The sequence below is a fragment of the Jaculus jaculus genome, chromosome 7 (assembly GCF_020740685.1).
Source record: "Jaculus jaculus isolate mJacJac1 chromosome 7, mJacJac1.mat.Y.cur, whole genome shotgun sequence".
Taxonomy (NCBI): Eukaryota; Metazoa; Chordata; class Mammalia; order Rodentia; family Dipodidae; genus Jaculus; species Jaculus jaculus.
This window is the reverse complement of record NC_059108.1, coordinates 12209748-12234306: the sequence shown is the minus strand read 5'-3', so window position 1 is coordinate 12234306 and position 24559 is coordinate 12209748. Positions and strand designations below refer to the sequence as shown.

The following is a 24559-nucleotide window of genomic DNA, read 5'->3' as shown; positions in this document are numbered from 1 at the left end:
CTCATTCTAGCTCAGATTGACTGGGACTTCACTATGTAGTCTGAGGCTGGCCTTGAACTCACAGCAGTCCGCTTACCTCTGTCTCCCAAGTGCTGGAATTAAAGGGGTACGCCACCACACCCCACTGTCTTTGTTCTCCCATCTTACCTTCATTTTGCTTTTGTGAGACGAAACACACTGTCGCCTGGGCTAGCCTCCACCTCTGAGCTCGCAGTCTCCACTTCTCCACGCTTAGGTCATAGGCACGTGCCGCCATATCCACCTCTGTCTCAGCCCAAATTTATTAACATATCTCTGACTAGCTCTGATTTGAGACATTTTATGAAAACTGTTTTCTTTTTGTTAATCTATAAATGGTGCTTTTGCCAAACACATTGTGTGACAATTGAGTTTTACTTTGATGGGAAAGTCTTCACGAGCTTCAACATTAGCAGTTGATAATTAATAGTTGAAAAGTATTTCAATCTGGTCAGCTGCTTAACTGGTCTTGACATTTCAGGGTGTGCTGATGGTGGGACCCCCAGGCACTGGTAAGACAATGCTAGCTAAGGCTGTTGCCACTGAATGCGGTACAACGTTCTTCAACGTCTCCTCTTCCACGCTGACATCTAAATACCGAGGTGAATCTGAGAAGTTAGTCCGTCTGTTGTTTGAAATGGTGAGTGATGATGTTTCCGGATTTCCAACCAAGTACTGCTTGTGTGGCTGTGTAATCCCCTGCCTGTCATATGGTGCGTTCACTAAGGAATCTTTTCTGGAACAGCATCATGGTTGTCCTTTAGTGGTAGAGGACACACTAGTGACAGTGCATTTTGTGGGGTAGTTGGTGTGTCTTCTCTTGGAGATGCAAGAACGCCCTTTGATGTCCTGTCCAGCAGGAGTGAGGGGACTGGGGCTGTGTGTGCATGACGGACATTGCTGGATGTGGAGAGCACTGGGAGAGCAGAAGAGTCTTTTAATACATAGTTTTAAAACCAGCTAAAAACTGACCTATAATTAAAGTGTGTTCCTTTTTCATAAAGGATTTGCAGTGTTTAGTTAAGAAAGCATGCTTGGAGCTGGAAAGATGGCACACCTGTTAAGGCGCTTGCCTGCAAAGCCTAACGACCCTGGTCCAATTCCCCAGGACCCACGTAAAACCAGATGCACAAGGTGGCGCATGTGTCTGCAGTTTGTTTGCAGTGGCTGGAGGCCCTGGTGCATCCATCCTCTCTGTGTCTCTCTTCTATCTCTCTCAGAAGAAGAATGCATGCTTGAGTATAGAGGTTCCTTTTTCATAAAAGATTTGCAGTATTTAGTTAAGAATGTGTGCTTGAGGTGTAGGGATGGCTTGGCAGTCAAGGCACTTGCCTATAAGCTAAAGGACACAGGTTCAATTCCCCAGGACCCACCCACAGACGCCAGATGCACAAGGTAGCACATATGTCTAGTGTTCAGTTGCAGTGGCTAAGGGTCCTGGTGCTCCCATTCTCTCTTTCTCTGCCTGTCTCTCTGTCTCTGTTAATAAATAAAATAAATTTAAAGCAAGAATACATGCTTGAGCAGAGGTTGATTTCTCATTTAACTTTGTTCAATAAATTACTTTTCATGATGGAAATTTCCAACCATGAAAGTAGAAAGAATAGTACAGTGACTCCCCATGTATCTGTCACCCAAACTCCACCAGCCATATACCTCTTATTTTTAGAATTTCTCTTATTCTTATATGAGTAATTGATTTAACCTATGTCAATAACCATATGGTTGTGGCACTTTAGTAGGGAGAAATTTCAGCTTTCATTTTCCATTTGCCATTATTTTAAAAACAAGAAGATGTTACTTAAAACATTCAGATTGCTTTATGAGATCATTGAATATTTTTCTAAAATATTTTCACCAAGGCTAGGTTTTATGCTCCCACCACAATCTTCATTGATGAAATCGACTCTATCTGCAGCCGGAGAGGAACCTCGGACGAGCACGAAGCAAGTCGCAGAGTCAAGGCTGAGCTCCTCATCCAGATGGATGGTAACTGATGTGTAGCGATCGTCTCAAATATGCCTGCCTTTCTGAACTTGGAAAGGCCTCAATGAACGGTGGTGTAGTCACCTTCTCATTGCTGGGACAAAGCACTCAACCCCCAGTAGCTGATGGGAGAAAATTACTCTGCTTTTCAGCCTCGAGGGGAGGTTTCATGACGACAGGAAAGCGTGGCATAAGCAGGGGTGGACAGCAGCGGCAGGAGGGTGACATGGGTAATGGCGAGGGGAGCTCACCCCAACATGCATAACCCCAACCCTCAACAACACACCTCCTCTGCGAGGCTTCACCTCCCACATTGCCACCAGCTGAGGACCAAGTACACAAGACTCATGAGTTTATAGGGGACGGCTGACCCAAAACACCACAAATGGGCTGGAAGACGGCTGTAACTTTTGTTTTTCATCTACCCTTCTATTCGTGCATTCAGAAAGCCTTCATTCATCACGTGTAGTCATGTGCCATTCCAGCTTCTAGATTATTGAGAAATTGATTTCCATGGCCTTAAGGAAGTTACTATTAGAGCTAGGGCTCTAAAAATGTGGCCTAGAGTCCCAGGAGTCTTGGGACCTTTTTTTGGGGGGGGGGGCAGGGTGTCTCAGTCTAGCCCAGGCTGATCTGGAACTCACTCTATAGTCTCAGGCTGGCCGGGTTTTGAGACACCTAAAGGGTCCACAAGGTCTAAACTATTTGAAAAGTGCCATCAAGACGCAACTTTGCTTCTCTCACAAGTACAAAGGAGTTTTCCTGAGGCTGTAAGACCAGGGAGTGTCAGGGAAGATGGCAAGCAGAAGCAGATGGCAGAGTTCAGCTTACCTAGACATTAAAATATTTGCCGAAGTCTTGTTACTAACCTTTGTTTTGAAAAATGTGCTTGTTTTTCATAAAACATGCTTATCTTCATGAATCAGAGCTCAGCACTGCTACACCATAGCCCCTTTGTTTTAATGTCTAGTGATGAATATTGATAGGTATATTACACACACACACACACACACACACACACCACTCTTTGGATCTCCCAGTAATTTGTAAGGGTGAAAAAGGGTCCAGAAACCAAAATGTTTTGAGACCCACAACGTATAGTATATGTGGTACTTTCTGTGTTAGAAGTGAGGTCTGGGTGCAGTGAAAACATAGTAGGAATCATATTCGTCAGAGGTAGGAGGCATGGAAGGGGCTAGCTGGGCTGCTTTGAAACACTGGTTGGAGCTGTCCGAAGCAAAGGTATCTGGGGAGCCGGAGAAGGAAGAGGGTTAGGATTCAGAGCTGCTGTCTGTAGATACCTTACTTGGTAGTTGTGTTACAGATGATAGGCAATTTAAGCAAATCATGACAAGAGATAAAAACCTGTTACTGTCCAGAGAGTGTTGTTGCAAACCATTCAGCAGCCGCGGGCACTCGCAGTGAACACTGACAGTACGGGTGATGTGCGACGCCACTGCCGGGCCGGGCAAGACAAGTAACTGCTCTGTGCACCGAGCACCCTGCCCCAGCGAGCTTACCGCTTTTAGTTATGTGTAAAGGAATAAATGCTTTTACTTGGTGACGGAGGAGGATGTAAAGGAGACATTGGGTGCTTAAAATTAGAAACAAAAAAATGACTAAATACAGATTTAGCTAACAGAATCTCATTGAAGAGTGTTCACAACCATTGCTTATTAGCTTGAGAAGTTTATTCTTTGTGATAATGATTGAAGAGGAGTTTAATATTAATTTATAAGAAGGTACATATTGAACTTAGTTGTTCTAAATCTACTTTGTTAGAAAGTCATGTCAATAAAGCCTGTGAGTTTTACATGTATATAACTGTACACATACATACTACTTATCTCACTGTACATTGTCCAGAGTAAATGTCATGTGATCTGATATTTTCATTCGTAAGATTTTAATCACTGCCAAGTGTGGTGTTACACATGTTTAGTCCAAGCCCAGAGGAGGCAGAGAGGTAGGAGGATCACTGTGAGTTCAAGGCTGGTCTGAGACTACAGAGGGAATTCCAGGTCAGCCTGGGCTGACCTTACCTGGCAAAGAAACATCAAATCATGCAAGAGTGGGCTCTGCGTGCTTGTCTGTGGTTGAGAACACTGTCCAGTGCTCGAGCAGTGCTGGCGATGGGATTAATTCCTGAAATCCTTCCCTTTACTGTTGTGAGTTATTTGCAAGTTTGAAGATAATTACAATTCATCCTGGCTTTCACAGTATGAAGCAAGTGTAAACTTGCAGCTCTTCTTGTTTCTTGAGAAGATCAACTAAATTAAACTCAAAACTTGAAAAAGAAAGGTTTTGAGGCAAATTATGATAAAAAAAAAACCCTAAAGGAATGAAGCAGAACCTAATCTTTAATGTCTTTTCATTTCAGAAGAAATCTGCATTATTTTCTTATTGAAAATTTGGTTTGTCTTGAATTAGAACCGGATAATATGATGCCTTTTGCTTGTTTTGTAGTTATGGGTTGATGTGTCTGGTTTTACCACCAACACATAAGGTCAAAGAGACCAAGTCTTCCTCATGGATCCTGTACCATTCACACATTTACACACATTGAGTGAAAGAATAAAGGGTTATCATGACATTTTCCCTACTTCCTGTGTCTAGGGGTTGGAGGAGCCTTGGAAAATGACGATCCCTCAAAGATGGTCATGGTATTGGCTGCTACTAATTTCCCGTGGGACATTGATGAAGCTTTGCGAAGGAGATTAGAGAAAAGGATATACATCCCTCTCCCAACAGGTAGGGTGCCTTCCTCCTGTCTGGCCTGTCTGCCACTTCGGCTTCCTTTCCTGTTCCTTCACCTCGTTGCATCATTATGAAACCAATTTCTAGTGGACAGAAACTGAGACAACAGTATGCTGTTAAAGTACTTTGCATTTTAGAGAAACTTCCATTCAGAGCAGCTTTTTTTGTTAGCAAGATTTGTAGCACTTGTGTTTTTACTTTGAAATGTGACAAGTTTTGTTTTTTTTTTTTCCTTTTTGGTTTTTTGAGGTAGGGCCTCACTTTAGCCCAGGCTGACCTGGAATTCACTATGTAGTCTCAGGGTAACCTCAAACTCGTGATGATCCTCCTACCTCTACCTCCCAAGTGTTAGGATTAAAGGCATGTGCCACCATGCCCAGCTTAAAAGAATGTATAATTTTTTTATTTATTTATTTGAGAGCGACAGACACAGAGAGAAAGACAGATAGAGGGAGAGAGAGAGAATGGGCGCGCCAGGGCTTCCAGCCTCTGCAAACGAACTCCAGACGCGTGCGCCCCCTTGTGCATCTGGCTAACGTGGGACCTGGGGAACCGAGCCTTGAACCGGGGTCCTTAGGCTTCACAGGCAAGCGCTTAACCGCTAAGCCATCTCTCCAGCCCAGAATGTATAATTTTTTATTCATAAGCAGAAAGAGATAGAAGAAAGACAGACGCACAGAGAGAAAATGGGCATGCCAGGGCCTCTAGTCACTGCAGACGAACTCCAGGCACATGCACCACTTTGTGTGTTTGGCTTTATATGGGTGCTGGGGAATGAAACCTGGATCATTAGGATTTGTAGGCAAGCATCTTAAGTGCTGAGCCGTCTCTCCAGCCCTAAATTTGATAAGTTTTAATTAAACTTTTAAGTGTTAAAAATAAAGTTCTCTTGTAGTCTTTCAAAATAGTCTTCTTTGAAAAGTATTCTTTTGAAAAGATTTCATTTTGATGAATGTTGAAAATTTTATCTTTTTGAGAAAAATTTTATACACAGTAAAAGTGTATCTTAAGTGTGCAATTTAATGAGTTTTGAATAATGTGCTATTTTAGCCAGTTTCCTAATTAGGGATGGAGGGCATTTCTGTCACCCAAAAGGTTTCTGTATGTCTCACCAGTTAATTCAGACCCTATTGAACACTAACTTTACCTGATTTCATTTCATCTCCACAGCCTAGTTTTGCCAAACTTCATGTAAATGGAGTCTCTATCTGGCTGTACATGGCATGTACATAGTTGCTTCTTCATGTGATTATGCCACACAATGTTTTATTAATGTTGTATTTGTGTTTGTTATCAAATATATGACTTGTGATTTCTTCTTTCATTTTGTAGTTTGACTTTGAATTTTCTTTATTGGTGTCTGTTGATAACCAGAAAAATTTAATTTTGGAAAAATCTTTCTGTTAATTTTTTCTTCCATAAATGGTGGCTTTTATATCTTTTTAAAAAATTATTTATTTGCAAACAAACTGGGGAATTGAACTTGTTTTCTTTGGCTTTGCAGGCAAGCTTCTTCACCACTAAGCCATCTCTCCAGCCCTTGGTTTTTAAATCTTAAAATATCTTTGCTTACTTTAAAAGGCTGCAGAGCTTTTCTCCTCTGTTTACTTTTGGAAACTATATAGATCTTGAATCCCTTCAATTAATTATGTATTAGGGAGGAAACAGAGGTTGAATTAGTTGCCTACATGTGTTGGGGGACACAGGTTGAATTAGTTGTATATGGGAGAGGGAGAAGACAGAGGCTGGATCAGTTGGGTGTGGTGGGAAGACAGGCTGGATTAGTTGGGTGTGATGGGAAGCCGGAGGCTGGATCAGCTAGGGGTGGTGGGGAGCCGGAGGCTGGATCAGCTGGGGGTGGTGGGGAGACGGAGGCTGGAGGATCAGTTGGGAGTGGTGGGGAGATGGAGGCTGGATTAGTTGGGCAGGGTGCTGGGGGACAGAGGTTGAGTTTTATTTTTCCCATATACGTGTATCCAGTTTTTCCCATATATGTGTATCCAGTTGTTCTATCACCACTTTTTATCACCACAAATGTTTCTTTATTGAGAAACATTAACTCAAAACTTGAAAGTTAGCATCTAGCAGAGTATAATACTGACAGTAATGGAATTAAATTAGAAGCCAACACGAGATCACTCATATACCTAGAATATCCCCAGTGTTCTGCTATTAAACAAGTTAATTCTAGATAACCAAGGACAAGAGGAAAAACAGATAATTATATTAACTTAGAAGTAGAAACAAACATGAAATATCAAAATTTGTGAGAGGAAGCCCACTCATTGCTCCAAGGGAAATTTATAGCTGTTGATGTTTCCATTGAAATAAAGAAGAAAGGCTTAGAATCAGTATTCTGCTTCTAGCTTCAAAAAAATGAAAAGTAAAAAAGAAAAATTAAGCGCAAAGTGTAGAGGAAAAATACAAATAAGAAGAAACAAATGAAATAATATATAATAAACATAACAAAACTTGGGTTCTTTGAAGAAACTAATATTGATAAGTCTCTGGAAGAATGATCAACAGCAAGAGGTAAAATAAATTGCCAATATTAGGAATGAAAAATGAGTCATCACCACAGATCTTACAGGCAATAAAAAAAAATGAGGCATGTGAATCAGCATTATGTTATTAAACAAAGTTGGAATTTCATTTTTCAGAATTTTCTTCATTGTGTTTGGATTAGTGTGGACCACATAAGCCATTAAAATTCACAGCTGTAAGTTTTTACATTATAGAAGAAAAGGCTTAAAATCAGTACTCCATTTCTAACTTCAGACAAATGAGAAAATTAAACTCAAAATATAAAGGAAAAGTGAAAATGAGACAAGAAATCAACGAAATAGAAAATCGAAAGTTAACAAAGCAAACATTTTCCTTACATTTAGCTGTTATCTGTGTTCTTGTAAAGCTCTGAGGTTCCTTATAATAATTATTTTGAACTCTTGACAAGTAATGCTTAAGTTTCGTTGTTGTAGAGGTCCTTAGTAGCACTCTCCCTTCAGCTGGGCGGTGGTTCTCTCATGCCCTTGTACTCTTCACGGGGATTTCTGTGCTGAAGGAACAAGGACCTCTTCCTGTTACAAATTGGCTTTGTGTGCAGGGGGAGCGGGCGTCTGGGCCTCACAAACTTTGTGGGAACACTTCTCTGGGTTTTTGTATATAATTTCCCAAATATTTCTCTTTATCTTTTCCAGGAAGGGTCTCACTCTAGCCCAGGCTGACCTGGGACTCACTGTGTACCCTCAGGCTGGCCTCAAACTCAGGGCTATCCTCTCACTTCTGCCTCGTGAGTGCTGGGATTCACCACCATGGTGCAACTCCTTTTCCAATTTTTTTTTTTTTTTTTTTAGGCAAGCCCAACAGACTGTCTTTTTATTTATTTATTTATTTTTTTAATATGAGAGTGAGAGAGAGAGTGAGAAAGAGAATGGGTGTGCCAGGGCCTCCAGCCACTGTAATCAAACTCCAGTTGTGTGCACCCCCTTGTGCACATGTGCGACCTTGCACCCTTGCATCACTTGGTACATCTGGCCTCCATGGGCCTGGAGGGTTCAGCATGCGTCCTTAGGCTTTGCAGGCAAGCGCCTTAATGCTAAGGCATTTCTCCAGCACTAATTTTCCAATTTTTAAAGGGTTGCTGCTTTCTTTCCCAGGAGCCTGTGTTCTCTTGCTCCCTCTGGCATTTGTCGGTGGCGCTGTTAGCTCTCTAGCCTTGAACAAGCTAAGCTGTTCACGGTCCCTGTGGCCCTTAGGCTCCAGGATACACCAGTTCTGTCGGTGCCCCAAGTCAAGGCGACACAAGTAGTCTCTTGGGTACTTCCGACATGGGTTCCATTCTTCTCCTTTCCTCTCGGGGCAGTTTCTCCCAGTCCTGTGGCGCTGCTGTGTTCTCTTGGGTCTTCAGTGGCCCCCAGGCATCCATGGTGTGCTTATTCCTCCTCATTGGTTCTGGTCTGAGCTCTAATGCAGTCTTTGAGGTAAAGTTCCACGGAAAGCTACATGGCGTGCCTCACTCTTCTCTTTCCCTTCCAAGGAGAAGCTTCCAGTTGGCTGTTCCTCCTCCTCTCCTGAGCTGTGTTAGCCTGGGAAGATTGAGTCAGCTGAAGTGAATGAAACAGCTTTCCTTACCTGCCCAGGGCAGTCCCAGATGTTAAGCTTGCCGGGGGCTGTGATCTGTTGACTGGTTTCCAGAGTTCTCATAATAACATTCTGAACCATACGCTGATGTTATCATTGTCTTCCCATTGTCAGCAGGGAACAACATCAAGGGTTTCTTATGTCAGTGTCGTCAATGTCACTCTAGGCCTTTTAAATAAAATTTTATCTTTTAACAATATTTTATTGACAGTTTTCATATATGTATACAACATATTTTGATCATAATCTCCTCCAATTGTCTTTTCTTGATGCCCCTTCACATCCCCATTCACTGATCCCCTTCCCTCCTCTACTTTGATGTCCGTTTTTCCGTGTGTGTACATGCACTTGTAACCCACTGAATTTAGTTAGGCTGCCTACATGAGCATGGTGGAGGTCACTGTCCGAGCATGTGGTCTACACCCCTGCACAAAATGTCTTCCACTCCCTCACCACCATTCTCTGCCAGTAACTTCTCTGGAAGGAATGAAGGCCTTGTCATATGCACCCTCCATCATCCATGATAGAATGTTGATGGTTGGCCTCTCTTTTTGGTGTAATATTAGCCATCATTCACATGAGTATTACTTTTTATCTTGTCTTTTCCCCTTTGGCTACTTATTTTTAAATTAGCTTTATTGAATAACTTACAGAATAAACTTCATTCATTTAAAGTTCAGAGTTTTAGCAGTCGTGTGCCACTCTGAAACCACCACAATCGATGCCAGCATGCCCTTCATAGAGAGAGGATTTCTTGTGCCCTTCCTTCCTTCCTTCCTTCTCCCACACCCCCCACCCTGCCACAATAACCACAGATCTGATTTTTTTGTTTTGTATTGTTCAAGGTAGGGTCTTTCTCTGGAGCCCAGGCTGACCTGGAACTCACTAAGTAGTCTCAGAGTGACCTTAAACTTACAGAGATCCTCCTACCTCTGCCTCCCAAGTGCTGGGATTAAAGGTGTATGCCACCATGCCTGGCTGGATCTCAACTTTTGTCTCTGTAAGTTCTTTTGAATTTCATATATAAAGATCATATCAGTATTATTGTGTGACTTGTTTCTCGCAGCATAGCAATTTAGAGTTTCATCCACATTGCTTGTTTTTATTGGTGAGTAGTGGTCCATTGTGTGGGCATGTCACAAATTGTTTATCCATCCCCCTTTGGGACTATCATGAATAAAGCTCTCATGTGTATTAATAGGAATCTGTGTGGGCATGTGCTTTCATTTTTCTTGCATAGATATTTAGAAGGGAAATGATGGCATTTGGTGTAGTATATGTTTAGAGACATTGGGTTGGAATTTCTTTCAGTCACTGTCTTCTCTGTTTTTTCTTTTTCTTTTTATTTATTTATTTGAAAGTGTCTGATACACATAGAGAGAGAGGCAGATAGAGAAAGTGAGAATGGGCACGCCAGGGCCTCCAGCCACTGCAAATGAACTCCAGATGCATGTGCCCCCTTGTGCATCTGGCTAATGTGGGTCCTGGGTAATTGAGCCTCGAACCAGGGTCCTTAGGCTTCACAGGCAAGCGCTTAACTGCTAAGCCATCTCTCTAGCCCTTTTCTGGTTGTTTTTAAGATAATTTATTTATCATTGTTTTTCTTCAGGTTGACTCTGATGTCTCTCTTTCTGTGATATATTTTCCTCTTTTTTGTCCTGCGTACAGATTAGACATTTTGATATTTTTTTCATATCTTTTTTTCTGAGGTAGGATAATGTATATTCATCTCTCTGTGTTCACCAATCTTTTCTTAGTTATCTGTCTTTGCTTACTTATCTGTATTCTGCCTTGTTAATTTTTCTAGATAATATTGAAAAAATCTCATTTGTACTGTTTTTTTTCCTCTCCCTCTGTCTCTTTAATTCTTTGACTTTCTTTCTTTCAAGATGTGTGACTCACCACTCTCCCTCAAACATAGGTTTGGTGGTCTTCTCTTAAGGAATAGAGTTTTAGAAACTTTTCTTTTAAAGCAAGTCTCACTCTAGGCCAGTGCGGTAGTTTGAATGTATGCCCCCCAGTAGACTCAGGTGCTTTATGAAAGCTTGCCTCCAGCTGCCTAGCTGGAGGAGGTGTCACTGGGGCGTAGGTCCCGGGGTCTGGCTCTAAGGTGTCACCGGGGGCGTAGGTCCCGGGGTCTGGCTCTAAGGTGTCACCGGGGGCGTAGGTCCCGGGGTCTGGCTCTAAGGTGTCACTGGGGGCGTAGGTCCTGGGGTCTGGCTCTAAGGTGTCACCGGGGGCGTAGGTCCTGGGGTCTGGCTCTAAGGTGTCACCGGGGGCGTAGGTCCTGGGGTCTGGCTCTAAGGTGTTACTGGTGCGTATCTGGTTTCCAGGCCAAAGACATGCAGAGAGATCTGAGCACTGCCGAGACACCTGCTGCTCTCCTGTCCGTTGGTGCTAGCTGTGTTGCTAGCCGGTGGTGGTGTCTCTGCTGGGATCTATGAGTGGGAGCCAGCTTCTTCTGCCACTGATGGGACTTCCTTGTGGATCTGTAAAGTAAACCCTTTGTGGTGGTTGATTCATGTGTCCTCCATAAGCTTAGGTGTTCTGAATGCTAGGCTCCCAGCTGATGGAGATTTGGGAATTAATGCCTCTTGGAGGCATTGTATTGTTGGGGGTGGGCTTATGTGTATTATAGCCAATTTCCCCTTGCCAGTGTTTGGCACACTCTCCAGTTCCTGTTGTTCACCTGATATTGGCCAGGCGGTGGTGTCCAACCTTGGCTCGTGCCATCGCTTTCCCTGCCATCATGGGGCTTCCCCTCGAGTCTGTAAGCCAAAAGAAACCTTTTTTTTTTTTTTTCCCCACAAGCTTCTCTTGGCCAGGTGATTTCTGCCAGCAATGCAAACCTGACTACAACACCCTTACTCCCATAAACTTTGCCTTGTTTAGAGATTCATCCCAGTAATGTGGAGCTGACTACAACATAAATTGGTACAAAAAAGTGGGGGTGGCGTTGTTAAGCTATATCTGACCATGTGGATTTTGGTCTTTTGGAACTTCCGTGCTGGAGGAATGGGACAGAACTTGGTACTTGCAACTAAAGATGGCTTCTGGGCTGGTAAGCCAAATTTTAGGGGCTAGTTGGTGAGAATTTGAAAATGCTAAATGAAGAGAGAATTGTGTTTGGAGGCTCCGCTTATGAACTCTCAAAGGAAAAGGAAAGACCACAAAGAACTTTGTTGGAACCTGGCTACTGGCATAAGGGCTGGCTACGTTTTGCTGCCCAAGCCCTAAAAGTTTGATCAAGGTTGAATTTGAAAATAATTTGATGTTCTTGGTGAAAGATATAAAACTGAAAGATTTAAGTTTTCCCTAGTTGCTCAGCCCAGCTAGAGGGGCAGAATTGGAAATTCTGAATTTGGAGACTGTCAGTCACTAGTTATAGATATCAAACTTGAACTGCAGATGTTTGATGTTTGACTAATGATTATTGGTTTTAGAATCAGTCTAGTCTCTCTTTGTTATGCCTGATAGTAATGGAAATTTTTACTCTGTGCCATTATATGTTGACATTTGTTTGATTTTACAGGACTCACAGTTATGAGATAGATTTAATTCTCAAATGAGATTTAGGACTTTGTAACTATGTTAAATTGGTAAAACCTATGGGGACCTTTAATACAGTTTGCAATGTGAGATGGTCATGAGTCTACTGGAGGCCATGACAGAATATGATAGTTCGAATGTATTTTTTTAAAGCTTGCCTCCAGCTGCTTGGGTGGAGGAGGTGTCACTGGGGCCGGATCCTCGAGTCCAGCCCTAAGCTATAACTGGGGATGGGTCCTGGAGAACAGCCCTAAGGTGTCATGGCAGGGGGGGCTCCGACGGGGGCAGATCTGAATTCCAGCCCAAAGTCTGCAGGCACGTGTAAGCTCTGCAGAGTCCTGCTTGCTCTGAGTTTGTGCTGGCTGGTTTTGGCGTCTGCTGCCTGGTGGTGGATTCTCTCTGCTTGGATCTATGAATGGGAGCCAGCTTCTTCCACCATTGATGGTACTTTCCCCTGGAATAAATCCTGTTCCTCCCCTAAACTATGCCTAGTTTGGTGTTCATCCCAGCAACATGGAGCTGACTACAGCACAATACAAGACTGGCCTGGAACTCACTTTATAGCTCAGAGTGGCCTCTAACTCAAGATGGTCCTCCTACCTCAGGGTCTCAAGAACTGGGATTATAGTCATTTGCCACCATACCAGGTCTGCTTCTAAGGAATGGCATATGGCAGAAGTGATGCCAAAAGACTTTGGAGGCTGTCTCATAGTGGTTCCTGCCGCGCCCTCCCTCCCTGGTTTTTATCATGAGGATACTCCCTTGGCTTTCAAGAAGCCCAAATAGGAAGGTGCTGAAGTTTCCTACTTTACCCAGGCTACCTTGCCAGTCATTCAGATGAGCTACCCTGGACAACTTGTTTAGCCCATATCTTGACTGCAGCCTCATGAGACTCCTGCTACCGTTGTACACAGAAAGGAATTCCAGGACATTGGCTGGTTGCAGGGTTTGCAAGTCCACAGTCTTCCAGGTGAGTTGGCATAGTGGAGACCTAGGAGGACCAGATCCCACAGTTCAAGTCTGAAGACCACCTGATGCCAAGTTCCTTCTTCCTTAGAGAAGCCAGTCTTATACTGTACAGACCTTGAACTGATGGCTAAGGTCAGTTCCCCCCCACCCCCAGCCCCTACTGGGTGGAGTGATCTGCCTGACTGAAATCCACCAGTTTAAATGTTACTCTCCAGAATAAAGTTTGACCAGTATTTGAGTACTGTGCTCCAGCCTAACTGAGCCTACAAAACGCACCATCCCACACCCCTAGCTAGAATTGTCTGGCTAAGCTGTTTCAACATTCTTTATTCACAAAAACTGTAAGGCTAATAAATTGTTTTAAACCTCAAGTTTTAGTATAATTTACACTCAGAAATAGATAATATGCTGCTTTCTACCTTTGACTTGTTAATCTTAACATTTAGTTACTGTGTCTCAATTGGTAATTTTTTTGTTTTCTTGGTTTATGGGTTGCATCTTTTCTGTTTCTAATGTATCTAGTCATTTTCTGTTGGAGGGACTTGGGGCCATGCTACTTCCTTGAAAGGGCATTATGGCAGTCACTCGGACTACAGGTAGACCTAAGGACTTACACTTCTTTGCTACCTGTTGGCTGAAGCTTGAGAACAGTTGCCTTGTATTTTTCTTGCATTTTATGGTTTTGAGCTATAGGAGGACAAATCTGAAACCATTCTCTTCCTCAGGGACTAGACAGGGAAGCCTGCCCTATGACCTTTGAAATTTAATTTTCATAAGATGCTCTTTGTGTTTATGACTAGACCTCCAGGCTGTACAGTTAACATAATTAATGGGTAAAATTTTAGCCTGCAGGTCTGTCTTATGTTGCCTGTCCTAGCTGTTACTCTTCATTCTGTTAAATTTGATGATACTACTACTTAATAACTTTCTTAAAATAGTGCTTAATTTGCTGATTGAGCTCATAGAATAATAAGCTTGCTTAATGCAGTAGTGGAAGTCATTTGACTTAGAAATGAAGCCACCTGGACTGTCACACTTTTAGAAGCAGCTCCCCTGTCTGGTCCTGTCACAGACAGATGACAATGTGACATGTAGGTGAATTTGCTCTTATTTCTGATTTTTGTTTTGTTTTTCAAGGTAGGGTCTCACTCTTGCCCAAGTTGACCTGGAATTCACTCTGTATTCTCAGGGAGGCCTTGAACTCACGGCGATCCTCCTACCTCTGCTTCCCGAGTGCTAGGATTAAAGGTGTGTGCCACCACACCCGGCTTTATTTCTGATTTTAAAATTTCGTCTTGCCCCCAGTTTCTGTGCTTTCTCAGCATATATGTGATATCTGGTGTACGTGGGCTGAGCTTCAGTTGTACTACTGCGTTGTTGTGACTGTACGTCAGGAGTAGGCAGTGGAGGGCCGCAGGTCTGACTAGTGGAAGTGCGCGTCGTTCCAGCAGCATGCAGAAGCAGACTGGACTTTTAATTCACCATAGCGAGGAGGGGAACACATTAGAAAACAGTGATGAAGCAATTTCCTGAGCCTGTGAGGGAAGCTCAGATATCAAGGAGCAGGCTTTATGGTATGAAGGTGGAAACTCCTCCTCCTCTTCCTCCTTACTACATTTTATTTTACTTTTTGAGACATTCTGTCTCTGTCACTCAGGCCAGCCTTGACCCTGTGACGCTTCTGCCACAGCCTTCCCAGTGCTTGGATTACAGCATGCACCACCACACCTGGCTCCATTGAACTTTTTCATTCCCAAGTCATTGTTTGAGGCGCCCTGTATCCTAGCTTGTCCTCTGTACCTTCCCGTGACTCGAAGCCCGTTTTAGCACGCGTCCCCTCCTTGCAGTCTTCTCTCCCACACTGGTCTCACCTTGGCGCGTGCTGTACTTTCCAGGTACTTGTCCGTGGAAGGGACTCCGAATTTTCTCGGACTCTCCGTGGCCTGTCTGTTAATTGACTTGGGGCAGGGTGCCGAGAACATTTATTAATGTTGAGGTAGTCTGATGCCGTAGACTTCTGTCTGGCTCGGATGGCACAGGAGAGGAAGTGGGAAACTCGGAGGTTCAGTGAGGGCCGCCGCCCCACAGGCATGTGAGCAGGGCTCCCTGGTCAGCTCGAGTGGTTGTGAAAATAAGAGGTAAGGTGTGAACTTTCCTTTTTTAAAAAAAAATATTGATGTTTTATAAAAAGGTTGTACTCCTTATCCCCTCTCCCCTGCCACCATTCTACTGAGGGGAGGTCCTCCAGTAGAGTTACTGGTATTCAGTGAGGGTCCCTAAAGGCTGAAGTCAGTCTCTGTGGTGGCAGGGGTGAGGGGAGTCTCAGCTTATTCTCATCCTCCCTGGGGCTTTTCCAATCTTTCCCCCTTAGAAATCTGACTTAGTGTTCTCTGTAGCCTCTGGATCTGTTCTGATGAGGTTTGAGTGACCACAGTGTCTGTCATCATCTCCTTGGAACTGGTTGTCAGGCTAGCAATGAGAGCTGTACTCATGTTGCCATTTCCTGTGCAGTGACTCCTGGGCCCTGGTAGATGTGGTGGAGATGACCCATCTCATGGTAGGCAGTGATGTCTCCTGAATCTCCCTAGTATTCTCCTGCTTATTCACTCTATTAACAACTGCTATTCCCCAGCAGCTCCCACAGCACTACCCAGCACTAGGAGGACTAGCCAGGAGGGGAACTGGTTTTCTTCTTGCTTCAGACATGGTCTCCCCATGTCCTGCGATTGCGGGCTGTGGTGTCTTCAGCAATAGGGTCTCACTGTGTAGCTATGGCAGGTGACCAAGTTGCTTTCGCAATCGCCTACATTATTTGGGGATCCTCATGTGTCTCCTTGACCAACAGCTCACTGTGGGGGGCAACCCAGTTCTGTCACTGAGGTTTACCAGCCAGTGCCCATGGTTTCTCCATCTTCTACGGGACTCTTCTGTTTGGGTCCTTCTCCCCCCCCCCCCCTTTTGAGGGTTATATCTTATAGAATGCTACCTACGAAGAAGGTTTCTATAGAATTGATTATGTTGTCATTAGTTTTGTATAACTCTCCCCCACCCTCCCTTCCTCCTACCCCCTACCAAGACCTTTTTCACCCCCTGCATTCATTCTTTCTTGGAGTGTGTATTTTTAACTTTGCTTATTTGTACTTAAAATGTGTGTGGACATTGTTATATAGCATTGGAAGTTCATTATACTATTACTAACACAGTTCCTTGTTAAATCTTTTCACAAGGATATTAAATATCATTAATTCCTTTTTACAGAGCTAATAAATTTCACTGAAAAATCTTCTTAACAAATTACAGATATGGCTGCTATTAAAAGTTAATTGCTCCCAAAGTCCTAGTTCCTGTGGGTGGCCTACCATGTTCCAAAGCCAGAAGGTCTTCCTTTAGGGGCAGGTCCTTGGAAGCCAGCTGCCTGGGACTTGAATTCTGTAGGAGAATATATTACGTCCTATCGAGGCAGGGCGTGGTCTCAGCCACAGTGAGACACCTGTGTGTACACTGGTGTTCCGACACTGGGCTGAAGAATTACATGCTGCTACTTCAGCACACACACTGGCTTTTTCAGGAGCCTGGTTACCCCTTGGGAATGGCAGCCTGTGCAGTGGCGGGTGTCCCCAGAAAACCCATAATGGCACAGAATAAGCACTCACATTGCAAAAGATGGCATTGGGCATAGCAAAGAAATACTCAGGCAATACAAGATTTAAACAAGGCAAGCCCCGAACTCTGTAGCTCCAAGTCCAACAACTCTAGTCATTGACAAGTCTCTAATTCTGCCTCTCCAGCTAGGCTACTCACAATCCTGGAAAACTTCATCCAGGACTGGCAGCTCTCCTTGGCAGCCATCTCATGGTTCTGGCATCTCCACTGGGTCTCCATTGCAAGCCATGGTCCATCCTCACGCCTCCATCAGGTCTCCATGGAGGCATCCAGCAAACCTGCTTCACACTGCCCATGGCTATTTCCAAATACAAGACCTTGTTGCAAATTCAGTGACCCTCTCTTTCCTGCATTTCTTATACTGCATAATACCAGGTGGGGTGCCAGTTTGTTAAATCAGGGGGGAATAAAGCAGACTTTGAAGAATAGGACATTCTTTGAGCATCTAGGCCCCTTCAAAAGAGTCTGCATTCTTCCTATTGTCCCAATGCGGGTCAGTTGGCCCAGTCTCAATGGTTGTAATCTCTCATACAATTGCAGCTGAATGGGTAGCAGTTTCAGCCCAAAGATTTCATTTCTGTGTCCTGTCATACCTCTGCTCACACCAGTCCATTTCTATGCAAAGCAACCCTGCACAACTTCTCAGGACACGGACATTACAACAAGCCTCTCACACCGCCTGCTTCTAGACCAGTCCAGGCAAAGCTCTTTCTCACCTTCACAAGCCAAATCTCACAGTCCGTAGTTCTTACTGCATTCATGTCTTTCAACTCTGACCAGAATACTCCATCAAGCTGTACTTACAGCACTGCAAGGCATCTCTTAGGCCAATGTTTTAAATCCTTCCACATTCCTCTTGAAAATCAGCTCCAAAGACCAAAGCCACACAGTCAGGTGTCTAGCAGCAAATGACACCACTCCTTGGTACCCTTCCCTCTTTCTGCCCAGTCCTGACCATCTACCGGAGAGAGGGTGCTTTAGTCAGACCACGTACTTGACTCCTGTGGACTGTACCGTGGACCTGCTGGCTTAGGGCCTGATTAAGGCGCTTAGGAGATGAAGGTTTTCTGGTCATTCCCTTCCTTTCATTTTTCTCTGGACAGCTTCAGATAGGCCAGCTTCTCCTCCCACCCGGACTGCTCATTTGCAACAGGGATGCACTTTGCCTTGCCTTGCTTTGGCTTACTAGGTGTGCATGTGTGGAAACAAAACTCAAGTACAGAAACATGCATCAAAATTTTCAGCTTACCCAATAACTGGCAAACCAAACAGCCATGTAACTACTTATAGGAAAGAATGGCACATCCTGAGAAGCAACAGCTCAGCTCCCCTGTGTGCTTCCTCCAAGTACCTCCCTTCCTGACCCCCAGGAACGACTGTGGGCCCTCTTACGGAGCTAATTTATGGCTTTTCTTTGTAACACTATCGCTTAATAATGCATTCAAAAAGTTTTACCTCCTTTGAAATTTTGCATAAACAAAATCACACAGATTGTGTTTATTTGTATTTTTTTGCTTGGTATATTTTAGAGATTCATCTGTTATCACATATAGATGTGGTTAATTTTTGTTGCTATGTGGTATTCCATTAACTTGTTTTCTAGGGCTGCCATCATGAATACCAAATGCTGGTTGGAATAGACAATAGAAATTAACATGCTCATAGCTCTGGAGGCCTAACTACCCAAGTACAAGATATTACTGAGCTCAGGTCTGGAAGCTCATCCCATGGAAAGCCAGTCTCTGGGAAATGAGTACTGGAGGCAAAGAAAAGCTTATTTAATGCCCGAAACATGGAGAAAAGGGGTCTTTGTTCACAGTGAGTTTCTCAGCTCCAGGGAACTGGGTGACAGGTACAGGGTAAGAATGAACACTGGCAGGTAATACCAGGGAGGAAGTTTCTTCCTTTTTGGGAATCACCAGAGCCTTTCTAGGAACGCGAGTGCTATCTCATCACTCCTGTCAAGGTCTGGCATTCCTGGTCAGGTGGCCAGTAGGCGACTGTGACTTTGACATGGGGAGATAGACTAGGCAATTCTAGATCATGTTAACACTGAATTATAGTTCTGGTCAAAACATTTCTTGGGTGATGAACAAGTAGAATCTGACCCAAAGGGTAAGGTAATAGAGCATCTATTTGAACATCTTCAGGCCCAAATAAAGAGCCAATGTTTTCTGCAAAACTAGCCTCCAAGTTCCCAGAAAGTAGCCTGTGCCACCATGACCATGCCCCACTGCCGAGGTACTCTCTCCCTGAAGCACGTCCGCCCTGTGGCCCTCGCGCTGTGTCAGATGCAGTCCGCTGAGGATCAACATGGATGCAGCCCAACATGGAACTGTAAACTTAAACAGGACGTGTTTGTTTGTTTTTGAGGTAGGGTCTCGCTGTAGCCCAGGCTGACTAGGAACTCACTCCGTAGTCTCAGGCAGGTCTTGAACTCACTGTGATCCTCCTACCTCAGTCTCCTGAGTACTGGGATTAAGGGCGTGCACCACCCTGCTCGGTGATTTTTTTTGCAATTATTTTAAAATATTTTCTTTATTTGCAAGCAGAGAGAAAATGGGTGTGCTAGGGCCTGTAGCCACTGCAGACGAACTCCAGGTACATGTACCAGTTTGTACATCTGGTTTTACCTGGGTACTGGGGAATTGAATCCAGGTCATCAGGCTTTGCAGACATCTTTTGAGCTGGCAATTATTTTTTGTCATCTAATTGCAATGTTTTCTCATGTAAACTTTGTAGATGATAACATTTTTGTCTTATGTCAAAAGCTAACGCACACTTACTGTGGCAGAACTGCTGGGGAGCTCATAAATGTATTGCTGTGTGTCCTCTAAGTCCCCTGAGCAAGTTATTTGGGTTTGCCCTTGGCATCAAAGGTGTGTAGTGGAATGTCTTGTCTCTCCTCGTCTGGTAGATGGCTGTCTTCCTCTGCTTTCTTCATGTATCTTTTCCCATAACCTCTTATCATAAGAACATCAGTCCTGGGCTGTAGAGATGGTTTAGTGGTTAAGGTGCTTGCCTGCAAAGCCTAAGGACCCAGGTTTGATTCTCCAGGACCCATGTAAGCCAGCTACACAAAGTGGCACATGCTTTGGGAGTTTGTTTCCAGTGGCTAGAGGCCCTGGCACACCAATTCTCTCCCTATCAGCCTCTATCTCTCTCAAATAAATAAAAATTTAAAAATATAATATCTGTCTTATTGGGTTAGGGGAAACCTTTTTGACCTCAGTTTACCTTAATCTCCTTTGTGAAAGCCTGTCTCCAAATACAGTCACTTTCCAAAGCTTGAGGTTCATAAGGATTTTGGTGGACTGCTAAACCATCTCTCCAGCCCTAGTGTGCTGGGTTTTTATTTTATTTATTTATTTGAGAGAGAGAGAATAGGCATGCCAGGGCCTCCAGCCACTGTAAACAAACTCCAGATGCACCCCTTTGTGCATCTGGCTTATGTGGGTCCTGGAGAATCGAACTGGGATCTTTTGGCTTTGCAGGCAAACACATGAACTGCTAAGCCATCTCTCCAGTCCCCTAGTGTGCTCTTTTAAGCAGAGCTGCCACTAAAAGCAGTCAGGTGTGGACTGGTTATTTACAGACCTTATGTAGGGTTGGGGATATTGCAGCTCAGTGGTAGAGCAACTTCTAAACCCAGCACCAGGGAAGACTCATAGTGGAACAGTGAGTATCTCTGGGCCGACTCTACAAATTAAAAAATATATATATTAATGAGCTGTTGTGCCAGTTGTTGAGATTTAGGAGTTGTCTGAAATACTGATGAGAGTTCTGTAAATCTCCTTTGCCATACTAAAATTGGAACAGAGCTATTCATAGGAATTACACTCTGCAGTCTAACTTTATAAAACTAAGCCAAATAGTTTTGACTGAAAGCGGTTCTGGTGCCGGCACACACTAGCGTTTGTGCTTGTGTTTGTAAAGGTTCTTAGACCCTTGTTCGTAGAAGCAGGTTCTTTGCCCGTCAATAAAGAAAATGAAGTGGTTTCCATGCTTTTGTGATTGCAAGCCGAGCAGAAGTTGAACGATTCCCTGAGTCATGGGATGTGTTGATAATGCTGGGGGACTTGCAGTTATTGACTCTGTTTTGCATTGCCCTTTTCTGGATGTCAGCAGGTGATTTTCAGCAAAATGGTTTGCAAAATAAAACATGTAACAACAACTTCTTCCAACAGCTAAGGGGAGAGCTGAGCTTCTGAAGATCAGTCTCCGCGAGGTGGAATTGGACCCCGACATCCAGCTGGAGGACATAGCGGAGAAGATTGAGGGTTACTCTGGTGCCGACATAACCAACGTCTGCAGGTATGCTGGGGTGACTGAGGCGCTCCTGTGGATTTTGTAGGACGCCTGACCTGAAAGCAACTACTAGTTTCCCTGAAAGGTTTTCCAGCTTGTAAACTGTTTTCTTTAACATACAGCTTCACTGGTCTTCGTTAGATAAATAAGCATAAAAATACAATCACTTTGTTTTCTTTTAGTTCTTAAGCTAGAGGTCCAAACTGTCCTCGGGTCTGTGTGACTCCTGCCTTGCCTCACTCTGAAGGGCTGTTTCTCCCATATTGGGAATTAAAATGCTAGGCACATGGCTCATGCCGAGCAAGTGCTTTTCCACTGAGCTAAAGCCCCATTTTCACTTAGGTTTTGAGCTTTGATTTTTAAAAAACTGTTGTGCTTAACTTGGTGATAATAGCAGAACAACCTATAGTTAATTAGCTCTGTGTTGGACCCTAGCTGCATCAACATAAGCAATATTATTTAATTAACTGGGCTTTTATTATTTTTTTTTTACCATCTGCACATGAACAAAATTTGAGCATTGGGAGAAACACACTTCGAAAAAGTTTTCTTTCAACTTAGTGACATCATAATTTTTAGACAATTCACATCACTCGATAAAGAGGGTTTCTTCTGTGTGTCCTCCTGCAGCTCCCCTTACACTGGCTTTGGCGGCCTCTCTTTGAAGCCTTATTGTCTGTCTGTCTGTCTCTCTCTCTCTCTCTCAGTGTTTTTCTTAGGTGCATCCAAGTTTAGCAGCCCACAGTCAGCTCACAATTGTTCCTGCACATCACAGCAGTAAACCATTTACACCTTCAGTGTTTCCTTGGCCTGTCCTTTGAGTGTGCCTCATCCACTTCTTGCAAGCCTTCGTGTTGATTGCCAGTTGGTCAAACAGAACTGGCAAATGAGCTCGTGAGAGGCCTAAGTTATACCTCTAGTTGCCCACAGATATTCCCTGTCCACTACAGATGGGTATGTTCATGCTCAAGAGAGAGGGGTTCCTCCCTGTACTTTGGTGATAGGCAGACTAATATATGGCTTGAATTATCTCAGCATTAGCCATGCATTCATTTCTAAGAATTTATTTCTGTATTTCGAAATTTGGTTTTGGCTTTCTAAATTTCCTGGCTAATTTTGAGTCACAGGTAGGAAAAGCAAATTGAGTATTTTCTGCTCAGCCCAGACTTTAGTGTTTAGTAAACATTCATGCTTTGGGTCCTTTGTTTCTTCTATACTCTTTCTTGGACCCTTAGGTCTGTGAAGGGGACCTAAGTGGCATCAGAAGCATGTAAAAGGCTCTTGAGCATGTGTTCCTCTAACTTTGTGTGGGGGAAGGGTTGTGGGACTTGCCACTGACTGACTGGGCTGTTTGTAGGGACGCTTCCCTGATGGCCATGCGGCGGCGCATCAACGGCCTAAGCCCGGAAGAGATCCGTGCCCTTTCCAAGGAGGAGCTCCAGATGCCCGTCACCAGGGGCGACTTCGAGTCGGCTCTCAAGAAAATCGCCAAGTCCGTTTCTGCCGCGGACTTGGAGAAGTATGAGAAGTGGATGGTTGAATTTGGATCTGCTTGAGGTTTTGTCAGCTCTTTGACTCCTGGTACTTTGGTTTATAAAATGTGAAGAAATTTCTGCCTTTTTATTTTTTTAAAGTAAAAAGAGGTTTGGAATCTTTCATTGGAGAGATTTCACTTGGAGGCCAAGGGGGCAGAGGGGGAGAATCTGGAACTACAAAGATATCTAATTTAGTAGAAAAGCTCATATAGGAAGTCTCCTGGTGCCACCCCAATTCCCAGCCTTGTGCTGATATGCTGCATACCCATGCGTTAATGTTAAACCCAAACCAGTATACCAGGGTGCCCACAAAAGCAGCAGTGTACTGTGGGAGGAACTGGCTTACAAAAAGTGCAGGAATTTCTTTTTTCTCACTTGCATCCATTCCTGTTTAATTTGTTTCAATTCTTTGCTCTGTGAACATGAAGTATATATAATATATTAATATATGTTAATATAATAACATAATATATGTTAAAACATTATATATGTGTTTTTAACAAAAACCTGGGTTTGTGTCAAATTAATTGTCATTATGAGAAGAGTGATAGTAAATTCTGCAGGAAAAAGTGAATTTGTTAGTGAAATCTATAGAATTTAATTCTTACTGTTAGACTCAACATATAGCTAATTTTTTCTTTTTTTATTAAGAACACATTTTGTATGGACACATCATGTGTTGGTACCATCTTTCCCTCCTCCCTGCCCCCATCCACAGGGTGCGCTCCTCAGTGGGGTTGCTGATATTCCCCATGGGGCCTTGTGGGAGCAGCAGCCAGTTATTGGGGGGAGGCAGTGCCCAACCTGTGGCTCTCACAATCTTCCCCCCTCTTCTGACAACTTCCCTGAGCCGTGGTGGGTGAGTTTTGAGTCTGCTTCAGCAATGAGCTCTCAGGAACTTCCGGATCTCTGCTTTGGAAAGTGTTGAGTGTCCTCGGCGTCTGCCTCCTTCTCCCTGGCGCTGATTGTCAGGCTCACCATGAAAGCAGCCCTCTCCCCACTTGCTCTGTGGTTTCACCTGGGACTTGGCTAAAATGCAAGGGGTGGCTTATCTCGGGCCTTGCTTCCTTCTGGAAAAGAAAAATAGATTCTCACACTGAGAGTGAAGTCAGCATAGGTTAAAGTGGATAAACATTATTAATTTAGGGGGAATTTGATGGATGTAGCCCCCCTTTTAGACAAAGACTGGTGGGAGCTTGATATTGGACAGCATAATATTTGTCTGCAAACAGATCTCTTAGCCCATCAGAAAGCCATTGGTTACCCACCAAGGCTGTGTGCCACCATTGCATGGGTGTGTACTTCTTGTTAGGCTGGTTGCTTCTGAGTAACTTAGAGCTCTGCTTGCTCACACCGTTGTTGACCTCTTTCCCTCAGTAGCTCATATAGTGCACTAGGTGGCCTAATTGTCTGGGGACCAATGGCTCTCTTCTGGACTCTAGCCAGGTCTCTGTGCTCTGTGTCAGCAGCCTACAATGTCTTCAGTAATGGGGTCCTACATTTTACCTCAGGCAGGTAATCAAGTTAAATTTTTTTCTGCTCCTTCCCCCAACAGATCTACTGCCAGCTGTTGTATTATTTCTTGAGCTATATCAAGGAATATCCCATAATATGTGGTTTTTGAATAATTTTGC

At 43.8% G+C, this 24559-nt stretch overlaps 1 protein-coding gene across 3 annotated transcripts in view; it reads left to right on the top strand.

The window, feature by feature from the left end:
• Positions 1-23676, top strand: part of Katnal1 (katanin catalytic subunit A1 like 1) — an 82123-nt gene extending 58447 nt beyond the window's left edge. For all 3 annotated transcript variants that reach the window (XM_045154520.1, XM_004659986.2, XM_045154521.1), the window contains exons 7-11: positions 500-658; positions 1881-2007; positions 4621-4755; positions 21270-21396; positions 22748-23676. In XM_045154520.1, coding sequence (XP_045010455.1) covers positions 500-658; positions 1881-2007; positions 4621-4755; positions 21270-21396; positions 22748-22946 — 747 coding nt within the window. In that variant the 3' untranslated portion in view covers positions 22947-23676. The remainder of the gene's footprint in view (positions 1-499; positions 659-1880; positions 2008-4620; positions 4756-21269; positions 21397-22747) is intronic.
• The last annotated feature ends 883 nt before the right edge of the window (positions 23677-24559 follow it).